This window comes from Oryzias latipes, chromosome 5 (genome assembly GCF_002234675.1).
Source record: "Oryzias latipes chromosome 5, ASM223467v1".
In the NCBI taxonomy this organism is placed as follows: Eukaryota; Metazoa; Chordata; class Actinopteri; order Beloniformes; family Adrianichthyidae; genus Oryzias; species Oryzias latipes.
Window position 1 is genome coordinate 8,278,853 of NC_019863.2, and position 15,577 is coordinate 8,294,429.

Genomic DNA, 15,577 nt, shown 5'->3' on the forward strand with positions numbered 1-15,577 from the left:
CTCTATCTATACACAATTTTACAACATTATTCTTGTTTTATCAGATAAAAAATATTTAACAACATAAAGAAACTCAACACTGAAGGTTTCAGTGACAGAACGGTAACATGAGGTGATACCTTTCCTGTTCTTCTGAGTGACACCCTCTCATCAGTAAAACGACTGACAGCCTGGGGGACGGAGGAGCAGACAGCTTTAGTGTCCTGCTCCTCATCACTGTTAAAGAAACAAAACAAATTAACCCGTTGATGGTTTTTATCAATGCATTTCTGGAAAATAGTAGCAGTTTAAGGTTAAGAAATGGATTGAATAACTGAGCAATTCAGGACATTTTGGCACACCTGGGAGGGACGGAGAGTGACTTCATCTCTTCGTAAAGGTGTCTGTGCAGCATGTGCTTGTTGTTGGGGATTCCCAGGGCTTTAGCCATGGCATCAGTGTCAAAGGAGGGATCCAGAGCGATCAAGGCTCCATGAACGCCTTTACCCTGAAGATTGTCTGCAAACTCCTGAGGAGCCCAACAGAAAAACCACAATGTAGAAGCATGCAACCAACTGTGTGTTGAAGTGCAGCAGTCAGCTAGAAAAGAAGAAAAAGTCCACAATGGACACCCTCTTTATGGATCTGCTTGAAAAAAATATGTCAGATCTCTTAAAGATGAAGCCAGCAACACTATTCATGTTTCTCTGTCATTTTTGTTTCATGTGGGTCATGATAAGTTAATAATTGCAGCAGAAATATTCTGAATATTTAAAACACACAGACACTTGTCTTTATCTTCTGCATTCTTTCAGAAACGCATTTAAATTATTTCAGAGAAAAATCCTAAAACCACATCATTTGTGGTGTCTGGCCATGGAGCTCTGGTGCAAGGGGGAGGGGGGGTCACCATTTCTGACCCACCTTGAGGTCTATATCTCTGATCCACTTCATCACTCTGTGACATGTCCAAACAACAGGGTCCTGGTTTTGGTGCTCACATTTTGTCCGCCGTGCCTGGAGGGCCTTTTGAAAACACAACAGATGAATAAGAGCCTGAGCGCTGCTCTAGCAAGGGCCAATGAAAACACAGACAACACAGATCAGGGGAGGATGAATGTTTGCTGAAATAACACAACACAATGAGTTTCTGGGTTCAGAAAGTTCTAAGAATTTTCTACATGTGAGCAATAGCAGAACAGAAATGTCTTATCGTCTTGTCTAATGTTTTTATGAAGAAGTACCTGCAGCCTAACATCTAAAGTTCCTGCAACTGTTGATCTCTTTTGTCCATTGCCACACGTAGCTCTGTAGCTGTAGTTTTTTCACAATAAAAGCTTATTTTATTGAATTACTATCTTCAGTACTTTTTGACAATCCTGCCTTGTGCTCAGATACCTCTAGAGTGCAACCGATTCATGAATATAACATTAATGAATGAGATAAACACTCGTAAAAGTCCAAATATAACTGTGTTATACAGCAAACAGGCTCATATTATGAAATTGCGACATCACAGCAGCTAGTCCTGACAAGAACTGTGGTTGTGGTATGGGGCATGACAGAAACTGAAGGCTGTGATTGTGTGAAATATTTTTTAAAGAATATTTCCAGCACCAACAAAACCTTTGCAGGATTAAGACCCTCAAGGGGTCCTGAGTTCTCAAACAAACGTGTCCTACATTCTCTGTGCAATAATTAAAAAGAAAAAGTAAAGAACAATATTTAAGACAGACTGAAGTGTAACAATGTCCACTTGATAGATCCTGGTCAGCTAACAATGTGTGCCAAGGGCATAGGCGAGGGGGGGGGGCAATGTTCCCCCTAAATGTGATGGTCTTCAAATATCCACAATGAACTAAAGAAATAAAAATGACAAAAAAAAAGAAGAACAGAAACAAAAAAGGACACAAAACAAACAACAAAAATGACAAAAGATAAGATACAAATGTAAGGATGGATTAACAGACAGAAGGACAAATAGACGGACAAAAAAAGAAAAAAGAATGCAGCCTCAACAGGCTACAAACCAGTGTCCTGCTGGAAGAAGTTAGTTTGAGCAAAAGCATTCAACATTAAACTTATAAGACATCAAACAGACCACAAAAACAAGATAGATATAGATGGATGAACTGATATGATGATAGCATAGTTTTGTGAGCATTTAAGGGGATGTTCCACCTGCACCCAGTGGGTGATGTGGACTAACCATCAGTCTAAGGCTTTTGCTCCCAACTTCTGTCAGTGAGAACAGAATTCACAGCAGAAAGAGGCCGTCCAGCATGTGACCACATGACCTCACTTCTACCTTTAAGGAAGCAGCTTTAATTACTTGTTGAGGACAACGCTCAATGCTTACAGTGGCTGCACGTCATCCGGCATCAGCGCTATCATGAAAAATATCATTGGGTAATGTCAAAAGAATAGCTCGTCATTTGATCCTGTAAATAGGGATCTTTTTTGTCACTGTAGACTCATATGGCTGTTACAAACTCTGTCTTCATTGCTGTTTTGAGTATTAACGTATCCTGGAAAGGAAATAATTTATTCAAAATCTCCTGTGAAAATTAACTGTGCTCTTTCATTTGTGGACTGCAGATGAGTGGAAACCAAACTCTATTGAGATTGTTTTGTAATCTTTTCTAGGTTGATATGGACTAATCCAAAGAGTTAAAAAAAAAAAGCTGGATTTATTTTGGTTGGCCCCTAAAGTAATGAGGACAACTGCTCATGTTGACTTCAAAAACCTTCAGTTGTGAAGCCTCTCACACTGATGAGGTTAATATTCCCCACCAGCCACCCAGAACTGAGGGGGCATTTTGGAAGAGTAGAACAAGAAGAGTAATCCAGTTGCCCGCCATTTAATCTTTTTGGACTGTCCTGACCTAGATGACTGTTTATCCACAGCAGATGGTAAATCTGGGCAGCACTTTTTCCAAGAAATGCCAGATGTTCGGATCAAAATTACAGATAAAAAAAACCTACTCGCATCAAATCCGCCTGATTGAACATATTGTTTAGAATAACTGCTAACCCTAATCGAATTATTGCATTCTCCTTGTTGAGTCATGGGAGCTATGTAAAAAAATGTACAAGTATCATCTCATAAATGAGCAGCTTTTAGCTCTTAATGGACACAAAAAGTGTCTGAGAAGATTTACAATCGAAGACCTGACCTCTTTGTCAAAGCTGAGCATCTGCAGGAGCTGGATTGCCAGAAGCAGACTGGTCTGGTGGAAATGGTCGCTGACATTGAAGAACCGCTCCAGGTCTCTGCGACTCAGAGAGTTCAGTACTCGGCCGTCCACTAAGTGGGCGTGGAAGGTTTGGGAGTATTGAGGCAACCCCACGTCACTCAGCCACGATGTTGAAACCCAGTGATGGTCCATCTCAGAGGCTTTCGATAGCCTGAGGGAGGGTCAGTCCGCCACCAGCAAATGTGGTAGAGAAAAAAACACTTGGTCAGCTGGAACTTTATGAATGGATTTTAGGTGAGGTCTTAATTTAGCAATAAATTACTAATTATCAACTTGCCATGTGTTTTACAGTCTCAAAGTTTCTCTATAAATGTTGTCAAAAACATTGTTGTCATTTTTGGGGGGGAACCACTCACCCCTGCGTCCCTTCAGCTCTCCTGTAATCTTCAATGGCCAGTCTAACTTTCCTGCGATGAATTGGGTTATTGATACCCAGACCGAGCTCCAAATCCTCGTCTGTCAGACCCAGCAGCACCTAAAAAGGGTTAAAAAAAAAAAAAAGTTTAACTAAGAGTAGTATCACACTAAACACTGTCAACTCCGCCCCCTGAGAAAGAAAAAAAATACCTTGCCACTTTTTACATTTTCCGAACAGGCTCGGATGTACATGGGCATTCCCATGACAACCTCCAGCCAGGCTTGGACAGCTCCTGCTCTCCACAGCGACATGCAGGTGGTTCTGGTTAGTTCCACCTGCTGGAGGCGGTCCAGCTGCTCCTCTCCGTCAGACAGGCTGTGCTGTGTGCTGTCAGAGTCTGGATTGGTCAGGAGAGGTTATAGTGTGGCGTACAGGAAAGGTTCAGGGTCAGAAAAATAAAGAAATAATCAAAATGTGTTGGTAAGTAAGAAGTGAAAACCTTTTTGAGTGTTTAATGGGAAGTTGCCAAAATCTGGTCTCTGTTTTGTTTTCTTGTTGTTGAAAAGGAGAAATTGCCCTCTGGCCATTCAAAAATTTTTCTTTTTAGAAAACAATTAACTTGAAAAAGAGTTTGTCTTTGTTTTATGAATGAACGTAGTTTTTGAAGTAACAGGATAAGACCAACAGATGGCGCTACAGCGTCCTTTCAAAATGTTTCAGCAGTGTCTGAACAAACTTGAAACAGCTTCGTGGCTCATTTTGAGGAATTAAAATACACAGTTTGTATTTGATTGCAGCTCCATCCAACTTTAAATCCTCTATTTGATTACAGTTAGTGTCATTTTATTATGCTAAATAAACATGTATTCTAAAAACTATCCGATGATTATGAAGGGACTTCCAACTGTTAGGGTAATGCATCAGAGACACAGGGATCATTCATAAAACCTCATGCTTCTGCCCATTTCCCGCTTACTGCAAACAAAAAAGGAACGCAGATTCATACAGAACCTGCGGTTTCCAAAATGAACGGTGTATTTCGGACGGTTCTCCCCATGCCTGCAAAAATACTGCATGCAAAATCCATTGTTGCTCGACACAGTTTTTAAAGCGCAGGAACACCAAGTGGTATTTTCCAATGGACACGAGTGATATGAATAATCCCCAGAGTGCAGAAACAGACAGCTGGTAATCACAGATGAGAAGTTACTCACTGCAGGCGAGAGCTGCCATTAGAAATGGCAGGAGGGAAGGGGGAGACACATTAGACTGGGACACAAGAACAGGATTACTCATGGAACAAAGAACTGCCACATAGTATTTAGTTTCTAGTTTTATTTTTTGTAAATAAACTTCATTTCAATTGTAATTCTTTGACAAAAAAACAAAATACATTAGGAACATTTCTGGCCACAACAGCTGCAGCAGATAAATATTTGAAGTAACCTCTTTGACTGTTTTCTTTTATTTAAATAAAATAATTCTGATTAGATCTTCTGATTTTATGCAGCATTTCCTAAACAACAAAGCATTGCATTAGAGCCACATTTGGTTATAAAAGGGAGGGACACAACCCAAAATAAAACAAAAAAAAAGGAAAAAATAACACAGGGGAGGAGAGAAAACCATGCATTTGTAATGCAAAGAGATAAGGAGGGGAGGTGTAACACAGGAGGTTTGAGGAGATCATCAAGTTCAAGGCAAATATATGGATGTCTAATCAAAGCAACACAGAGAATCATGCACGTGTTGAATGCACATTTGGTAAGAAATGACTCAGACAAAACAGAATTACAAAGTTAGTGTTTTAGCATTGTGTAGCACTTTGTGACTCTCTGTGAAAAGTGCTATATAGATAAAGTTTTACTTACTTAGTTGTGCTAACAGGGTGAGAATGTTTCATATATTTGGGTTTAGAATGACTTGGCACTTGCACATGATTGTGAGAGCAGACAAATAGTTGTCATAAGAAGCATTAGTGGTGCATTCATTTTCTTCTTTTTGGGGTGTTCCTTTTTTTTTAAAATATCTGCTCATTTAAAAATATTGAAAAAGGAAGTCCCTATCATGTACTGTGAAGGTATTTGTGCAGATAACATAAGCTTTATATTTGTAACAGCTTTTAAAACCAACAAGTCAATGCAAGCAACACAATTTGGTCAAAAAAACTCCAACAAATTCAACTCTTAATATCTTCCACAAAGAGTGAGGGGTTAAAAAAAAAGAATATAAGGGTAAAAGCAACAGTATAGTAACAAAATCAGATGTCATTTACAGTAAAATATTATATCTCTTTTACAATACCACCTATTTACATATGAACAACAGTCCTTCAAGTCTCCAGTTGTAAAAAAACTTAAAACATTTAGACATTAAGAATGGCGCAGCATAAGCCATGATTATAACTATATATATATATATATATATATATATATATATATATATATATATATATATATATATATATATATATATATATATATATATATATGCAAACATATGCATACAAGTGCAATTATAAATATATGCCATGTACAAACAATACAATTTTAGGGTATTATGCTGTACATTCTGGCTTTCTACATAAGATCTACCCTCCCACCTCCCACCCCGTCTTTCCCCTCCAGACAAATGCCTAAAACAAACAGTGTTTGCACTCAGGTGACACATTTCAAACTCAAGATGGACAAACAAACACACTCGTTCGCACACTCGGCTTCACCAGTCGGCATCCTCCTCTATGTAATAATCAGGGGTGGCTGTACCATCAAATAAGCCGGGATCCAGTGACTTGCGCTGTTTGCTCCGAGTGAACACCCGTGATAGAGATCCCAGAGTCATCTTCTCCTTCTTCTTCTTACGCTTCTGCTCCTCCAGGTCCTCCATAGACTAAGCAAGAGGAACAGACGGGGATTTATTTTTCATAGCTTTACAATGTGCTTTAATAATTTAACTTCAGCAATGCTTGGTATCCATCTCTTTAGTTAAACCATAGCTTCCTGTTATTACAGATAAAAGTAATTATATTACACAATAATTCCACAAATTACCTAAAGCTGTCCAAAAATCTCATTTTGGAGAAGTAAGTTTTGTCATTTTTTTCGCTGCAAAAAATACAAAAATTAAGATCAAACATTTTTATGTTTATAACAAAGACAAAATTAAAATGTAATAAATTGAAACCAAATCAAAGACTTGGTCAAAACTATGTGAAAAATAAACAAAAAAAACATACAAAGATTTACTAAACTACAATATTCCACATACAGTTTTTAGCCCAAGGGGTATCATAATTATGTTTCATAACTCTTGTTATGTGTGTCTTAAACAATCATTTCAAAGCTAAAAACCTTTTGAAACCTTCACTTTATATTTTGAGTAAAAACTATACTAGTGTCATTTCTACATCATTGTAAACAGCCACTGTGGATGGCAAACTCACCTGCGAGTGTAGAGACTACTAAAGGGGAAAGTGACAAACCTTTGTGAAAAATTCATACCAGTTGGGGGAAAAATGTCTTCCATCAGTTGTTTAATTTAAATTTTGCACAAGCAAATCAAACTTGGAGGATCAGTTCTTCAGTCCAGTTTGAAGGTTCATTTGAAGTTCAGTCATGCACTTGTATTCTGTACTTCTCTACAGTTTCCATCAATAATGTTTTAATGCACTTTCAACGGTGTTGCTTAACAGATAGCTTTACATGTTTTACCTTTCAGTGAGCAGATGTGCCACCTTCAGACTCCATGTGAACCAGCCTCCCACCTATGTGATGTAGCTTCATGCAGAATGTTTGAGTTTTTTTATTAAAATACTATTTCAAGTGTTAATCCAAGTCAAAATGGTACAAAAACATTTTCAAAATGCTAAAAAATAAGACTTAATGCCAAGTTGATGCTTTAAACTGTTATGGTTATGAGTAAAAACATTTTTTATTACACTTTCTATCAGAGTGCAGCCGCTCAGAGCCGCTCTTCTCTGCATTTTATTGACATTATTTTACTTACTTAAGTAAACTACTCAAGTAAAAAAGAAATGTGAAAATTTCCACAAAAATATTGATAGAAATGCAGTTTTGTTATGATCCCACATTATGAACCTTTTGAAAAACTCCATCACCACCGAGCAGCCGTGCTGATCCCATCAGAATAACAGGACAGAAGAGCAAGAACCAACAAAACGAAGCGAGCCACACAGAGAAGATTGTGGAGATGTGATTACTTGGTCGAGGTGGCCAGGCAGCTCTTACATTGCAGAGGGAGTGAGTCCGATGGCGGGGGGAGTTGATGTCACTGGGTGTGGACGATCGGTCCCCGTCAGCCGCAGAAGCGTCTGAGATCACAGAGGGCTGACGAGAGTGGCAGGGGCTGATCCTGACCACAGCTGAGGACACATTCACATGCATCCAAAATTCCCCGCAGTTAGTGTGAGCGGCTCCCAGAAAAGCCCTCGGTTAGTATGCTGAGCCTCAAAAAGCAAAACCAAAGCAGACATGGACGCTCTGGGGCGGAAAGCTTACCTTGTCGGTCGGTGGCGTGGCCGTGGTAGAGTGTCTGCTGACTCTGGCGGATTGCAGCTGTGAGAGGAAGGTCGGCCTGCATCACCCACTCCTGACTGCCATTTACTACCGGCTCTGTCGTCATGGACACAGAGTGCCGTTTGGGTACGTCTTTTGTCAAAGTGGCCAGAGACTGCTTGGCCTGGAAAACACAAGAGTGAAAGTCCCAATCATCCATCCATCCATTTGCTTAACCCACTGTATCCCTTTTCGGGTCATGGGAGCCTAACTTGGCAACTGTTGGGCGAAAGCGAGTACACCCTGGACAAGTCGCTAGCCTGTCGCAGGGCCACACACCCATACACAGTCACAATTAGAGACAATTTAGACTACTTAATCAACCTATGAAGCATGTCTGTGGGAGGAAGCTGGAGCACCCGGAGAACACTCACACATGCATGAAGAGACATACAAACTCCACACAGAAAGGTCCCGGCTGGGATTTGAACCAGGGTCTTTTCACTGTGAGTTGAAAGCGCCAACAAGACCCAATCAGTTCTTACTAACTTCAGAAGGGGGTCGACAAGCTGCAGACACCATCCCAGAATCCTTACGAACCAGTGGTGACCATGGGATCTGGATCAAGCTGTGTCTTTAGTTACCCACAATCCCCAAACAAAAGACTCACAACTGTAGACAATTTCGTGAAGATGACATTTGAACACACTACTTCTTGTTCCTCTGTCATCGTGCTTATTGGAGTCTGATGCTCCTCACTGCTGTTTACAGTGCATTCTTTCCATGTGCCTAAAAAAATAAAATCTAACAAACATTCACATCTATTTACAGTTACATAAATGTATTTTATCAAACTACCCACTATGAACAGAAATCATACAAAGCAGTTCTGAAATTGAAAAGCAAATCTGGTTTTTGATTCAGTTCTTGAGCTGTGATGAGCTCAGATGCTAGAGGCATTGATTTTGTCTCTTTTTAGCACAAAGTAAGACTTTTTCATCCAGGAATAGAGAAGCACATGAATCATATCTGAATAGGCTCAAAGTCGTGCAGGGTCCCTCACCATGGTGAGCTCGGCCTCCAGCTCTTTAATCCTGTTCTCCTTCATGTCTAACTGACAACGCAGGATGTTGGCCTGCTCCGTGGACTCTTTGGTCTGCCTCTTCAAGTCCCATTTCTCCCTCTCCAGCATGTCCTTCTCCTTTGCCAGAGCTTTAACTGCATCCTCACTCTCCTGCAAAACCCACAGAGTTCAACAGTCTAATCAACACAAACTCAAGAGGACCAACCAGCAGAGAAGAAAAAAAACCAACAGGATCTACCTCACATTTATGTCAGGAGAAAATTCTGGATGCAAAACCAAAAAACAAAATTGCAAAATGCAAAAACAAAATTTATTCATGTTAGCCATAGATGTAATTATTTATTCATAATTGTATATGCATATGGATGCAAGTTGATAAGAAAGGACAAATGCAGAATAAAATGTTACCAAAAGTAAATGTTTGACAAAGATCTTACAGCGTATGCTTTAATAAATGAGCTCAAATCTACAAAAACCCTTTTAAAAAATATACTTTTATGACTTCTTTCTAGTAAGAATCATTTTGTTTTTTGTATTTTATGGTGGTCCTAATACTTTGTCATACTAACCAGCTTAAAATGTGTTTTAAAGTTTGTTTAAAGAGAGCCGCCAAACGGCCAGAAATTGCACCTTTTGTTTTAGGGAGAAAGTACGGGAGGCATTTTCAAACTGTTTCCTCCATCTCTTTTATTCATCTGCATTTCTATCTTATACTAAACAGCTCAACTTCAACATAGATGCTAAATTCTGGGACATTACCTTTCTGTGTTGGTCGTAGTTCCGGATGAATTCCCTCAACTGCTCCTCTCTGTTCTCCAGTGTTGTGTACAGTTGCTGCATCTGACTCACTAAGTCAGCCTTCTCCGATTTTAGTCGCTTACGGTCAGCTTTCATGGCTGCAGTGCAGAGATCAACACAATAACCAAGTCAACAGCACATTTTGACCAAGAAGGTTCACTGTTATAGTCACCAAGCCAAGCAAAGAATTGTAATTGCAGCAGAGAACCACAGGGTGGCACCCTGTCGTCTGCTTGGTAGATGTTTTTTTCTTTTTTTGTAAATGTATTCAATGAAAGAAGGAAATGATCCTCAGAAAATTATGTAATCATCTCAAGAAACTTAAGTGGCACTTAGTCACTCAGTTGATGAGCTATTCTCAGTTGACACACAAAGACTGATTATTTTTTTATTTTTATAAACAGAAATACTCTCCAGCGAGCAAAAACACTCACACGTCTCTCCTGACAGCTTGTGCTCAACTAACAGAAAGGCAAGCCTGGAACCTGTACTTTACATAACTGCACACTTGTATCACCCCGGCTGCATTCCTCCAGTTTGTGAACACCGCATCATGTTTGTGCACCTGATACTCAAACCTGTTTTGCACCAGTTTTTTTTGGTGACGGTTGACGTGCTTACAGTTAAGCGCCTCTGACTTACAGAGAAGCAGAGAAAAACCATCAAACGGAATCCCAGATGCCTTTTCTGTTTTTTGTTTTTGATGCAAGAAATCACGTGTCGTGTCTGCTTTACTTTACTCTGCTAATCTCTGAGAGAACAATAAACAAGGTAAACATTAACGTTTCAGGGTTAAGCTGCAAGAATACTAATACAAAAGAGAATCGTCTTTGGTCTACTTGGCTGCTTATAAAAAACGACAACCATTTCTCAAACTGAGTAACGTCTACTTATGTATACACAAAGAGATCTAATACAGTGCAGCTAGTCATTTTTGTCTTATGACTTAGTGGTACGCTAACCTTCAGTTATGAGACATTTATTATTTAGTACAACAGAAAGAGAATGCCGCTGCAGCTTGGATCTATCGTTTGAAGAAACAAGGCAGCCAAAAGGGGAAATACAAAGAAGTCTAACTTAGATTAAAGACCCACTCCAATCATGTTTTGATTTGTTATAATAGCGTTTCTTAGTGGTTATTTTAATTATAGTTATATCGTTTTTGGCCAAAACCAAGAACTCTTGTGTTGCTTTCTAGGACATGGTTTCTGCAGAACAGCAGGAGTTTATAAGAAATTCACCTACAAGTTGTGGGCGGGACTACTGGCGCAGAGTATGCCCACCCTATTCCCATCATCCATCTGTCAGCTTAAATCCTGCTACTTTACAGGCCCCTCACGCCCCCCTACCTAACATTATAGGTACAACAAACATGGTGAGTAATATTGGAGCTATCCAACCATATAGTATTGAGTCAGATTCCAGCTCAGACGAGAAAAACAGAGAGGTACATGGATCTAGTCATCTACAAATGGATGCATCAGAAAGCAGCGGGGCAGAAAGCTTGTGGCTTGCCGTAGGAGCTTCTGCATCATACCTACAAGCTTTTTCCAATTGCATTTTTTGTCTGCTTCTGATTCACAATTTGAATAAAGAAATACTAAGAAGTATAAAGATTTGTTGTCTTTATATATGTCCTCCATCATCAGCAAAATGCCACAAGAGAATTTAAAAATCAGCAGAAGTATGATTTTCATTTTCTTTATATTTCACTTTAAAAGAACAAATGTATGAAAGGTCCTGTCGTTCTTGTAATGAAAGTTAAGTGCAAACATCTGAGTTAGGTTTTGTAACTCAAATCCAAGTAATCAAGTAAACCAAGAAGAAGTTTTGCGTCATCAATGATCATCACATTGACTTTTTGCAATTTCTTCTTATGTTTAATGTTTTGTTTAATTTAAAAATGCGTCTTTTAGCAGATTTCTTTTCTGAAAGACGTAAATATCATTTATCTGGAGCACATGTAAGCTTGATGCCACTTTTGGAAGACGATCCAAAGCCTCCACACAACGCCAGCACATGCGTATCTGCTGCCCAAGACTTATGTAGTTGTCAAAAACAAGCAGCTGTGGTGGATTGGCGGAGACCGAATGGCATCTGTGTTGGCTCCTGACCTTGTAAGACCTCCTTGGCACGTTCCAGCTCCTGCTCCTTCTCGCTCAGCTGAACACGGAGCTCTGTGGCGGAGAGGAGATTGGCAGAGCAGCCTCCTTGGGTTTCTGCCATGTCTTTACTCAACATGTCCTTCATTTGCCTCAACAGGTGGACCTCCTCTTGAAGCTGGGCCACCTCCTCCCGCAACAAGACTAGGGGGGGGGAGAGAGAGAAGAGGGAGATATTTATGAAATGCTGATGAGGAATGTGAAAGATTAGAGACGTTCACAGGAGTGACAGATACCTGGAAGAGGGATTAAACCTGAGAGAGGAATCTTAAAAGCATCAGAAAGGAGAAGCAAAAGAGGAGATAACGACTAAAAGATAAACATTTCAAAGGATGACAAAAATGTTGGCACAAAGTCATCAACATATGATCATCATCGATGCTCTTATTGAGGAGACAGCTACATATGTTTTAGAAATGACACTAAATGATCTAGAACCAGTTCAGGCAAAGCGTGCTTAAGCTCCTCCAATGTTGTGTTCAGTCTTGTGTGTTAACCCACGTGGGAAAACCAGCGAGCAGCTCGGGGCAGGAAACCAAGGAGAAAGCGCAAAGGAAAGACGAGTCATAGAAGAGCTCAAACTTGGAAAACATTTTAGCAAAAGTGAGGCAAGGAAAAAATCAAACAGCCAAATGAACCGACAAGAAGCCCGTAACAGAAAAACGTTTGAGGAAAATCAGGATGCATAAAAAAAAAAACGATGCTAAAATTAAAAAAATCCACATTAAGTAAAGTTTGAAATTAAGAATTCCAAAAAATTTTAACAGTGGAGAAATGCTAGATTAAAGACACTGAAGTCACGTAGAGCTGGATGTGGGATTAAAAGTCACACATGTAGGTAAATATTGCTTTTTTTCTCCCAGATTTCATTTTGTATTTAAATTCAAATTCCTTAAGAAACATTTTAATTGGCTCTTCAGTGGTGAACTGCCTTGCCCACCACAAAACTCTGCCAGGCTTTAAAAAAATAAAGGAAGAGATTTTTCTGATCATGCAAATCCATGTAAAACTGCAAGAACTTCAGGAGACAGTGTGACTGTGAAGAAGTCACACTGCGTCATCAATGATCAAGAATGGGCGTGTATGAAGAAGAGGTCTCTGCAGGCCTGCAGACAGATGCTCTGGGGCTGCAGCACCTCTGATAAGGGGGAAAGGACAGTCCATCGCTCTCTGTCAGCGCAGAGGCACTAAAACACCAGGCAGCTCTGTCCTGCATCAGCCTAAAGGACTATATTACCCAGAAAGAACTGTTTTTCATGTCCCCATAGCTTAAATCCACCATTATATGTTTAAAGCAAGGCTCTGTTTCTTGTCATTGCGGCGCAGCTGCTGTGTTTGATCAGTAAGGAACTGGAAATTTCAGAAATGGGTCGTTCTGGGCATTTTTGTTCCAATCTACAAAAAAGAGGTCACTTCAAATTTGTTTTAAATCAATTTGTGTATGGGAGTAGATTCCTTTTTTTTATTCAAGGGTGTAGTTTTGAAATGTAAGAGCAAACTTTAACAGTGTAACGTTCAGACGTGGTTGTGCTTAAAACTCTTCTTTTGCATTAAAAATGCTGCATTTGTGCTGTTCAGTTGACTCTGCCATCACAGTGGGCCACTCAGTTCCAACCACACGCTTTAAAAACCTTTATATTCAAATCTTTCTGAGCACGTCTGATTTCTGTATGAGAAATTTCATCAGCCAATAGGATGACAGTCCAAACGGATCGATCACGTTACAGGTTACAGTAGAAATGAGGTTTTCTGTGCCCAAAATCCGTTTCTATCCCCCGAAATAGGTCTCTTTAAAACGTGTTTAGCAGTTTGCAGTATTTGTTGTCGTCTAGTGTAGAAGTTCTCAACGTTTCAACCCACGTTTTCATCCATGTTTTCTTTATCAGACCGTAATAATTGCCCGTGGCAGCCTATGAAGGAGCGATGGAGAGTAGACGGGCAGCAGAGAGGATACGTTTTTCTTTACTTGACTTTTAATAAATACTTGTATTTCTCAACACACAACATATTAATATTAGAAACATTAGCATCCATTCATCCATCTGTCCATCCATTTTCAGAGCCCAATGAATCCCTTTTTGGGTCATGGAGCTGTTGGAGCCAACCCAGCTACTGTTGGGCAAAGGTGGGGTTCACCCTGAACAGGTCACTAGATTGTCACAGGGCTGCACAATCACACCTAAGGACAATTTAGATCAACCAAATAACCCATGACGTCTGTCTTTGGACTGTGGGAGGAAGCTGGAGAACCCAAAGAAAACCGACACATGCACGAAGAGAACATACAAACTCCAGACAGAAAGCACCCACCAGGAATTTTAACCAAGGCCTTCTCGCTCTACGACATTTTTAAATGTTTAAAACACTCTAACCCTTGTGCAATCTCAGATGACCCCACCCTTACATTGACATGTTCTCCCTACCATGACAAAGTTGGATAAAGGTGGAAAGATTTCATGTAATCCATGGACACCAGTGAAGATCACAAATCATTGAAGAAAAAAGGTTCAGCGCACTGTCTAGTGGGTCTAGATGACCCAACTCCCAATGTTAAAGTGCCTAGGATAGTACAAGGGCTAAAGATCTCAAGGAACCTTCTCACATTAAAGAGAGAATGACATTTCTTTCTTGCAAAGAAGCCGTGATGGAGCAGAAACCTCCTCTGTGTGCGGAAACTGCTGTGATCTACAGGGGATCACAGAAGCAGCAGACAGCAGGATGGATCCACTGGTATCTGCTTTAAGCTGTGAGTGATGGAGCCGTGGGCTTGGCCAAGCTGCAGAGTTGTCCCATTTAAGAAGACTCGAAGCTCAACTCCCGGCTCAGCAGTGGCCCGTTTAATGAACCTCTGGGTGAGGCCTCCTGTTAGAGCGTCTCTTAAAGCTGCATCGAAACAGGTAGCTCATCTTCCCGGCATGGCAGATGGCTCTAAAGTGAGCGCGCACATGCGTGCCTACACATCCGACAGCTCAGATGGGCTTTACACCCACGATTAGACAGGAGAGAGGGTCAGAACTGTGTTGATTGACAGTCAAAGAGCTGAACTGGTCTGCTGTAAAAAACATCTAGGCTTAAGGTGGACCTATTAACATACATGAATGATCAAAGATTTCTAGAGGGCAGTGGGCTGCAAAAGTAAGCTCCACCAGACTGTAACTTTAAGTAACTGCCCTTGTGTTTTAAGGCACTATAAGTGTTCTCAGAGCCCCTAACAGGCCCTCACTGCCTTCCATCAATGAACAATACTTTGCTAACTGATCGTTTTTCTGTAACTGATCTGAAAAATGATCAGATACTTTACTCAGAATGGAACCGGTAAAAACCGCTGCTTTGACTCTGGTGTTAAGTTCACACCAGGCTTTGCAAATGTAGTAACGGTTTTAAAGTTGATCATGGAAGGGAAATGAATAATGCCGTTTAGTGCC

At 40.2% G+C, this 15,577-nt stretch overlaps 1 protein-coding gene across 10 annotated transcripts in view; it reads right to left on the reverse strand.

Moving 5' to 3' along the window:
• Positions 1–15,577, reverse strand: part of LOC101157361 (kazrin) — a 128,350-nt gene that overhangs the window by 4,569 nt on the left and 108,204 nt on the right. For 2 of the 10 annotated variants that reach the window (XM_020703125.2, XM_011474801.3), the window contains 12 exons: positions 12,105–12,296; positions 9,952–10,088; positions 9,172–9,342; positions 8,112–8,292; positions 7,842–7,975; positions 6,360–6,483; positions 3,804–3,991; positions 3,593–3,711; positions 3,156–3,387; positions 904–1,005; positions 342–508; positions 120–216 (listed from right to left, as the gene is read on the reverse strand). In XM_020703125.2, coding sequence (XP_020558784.1) covers positions 120–216; positions 342–508; positions 904–1,005; positions 3,156–3,387; positions 3,593–3,711; positions 3,804–3,991; positions 6,360–6,483; positions 7,842–7,975; positions 8,112–8,292; positions 9,172–9,342; positions 9,952–10,088; positions 12,105–12,296 — 1,844 coding nt within the window. The other 8 variants (XR_002290188.1, XM_020703128.1, XM_020703129.2 and 5 more) reach the window with 8 other exon arrangements.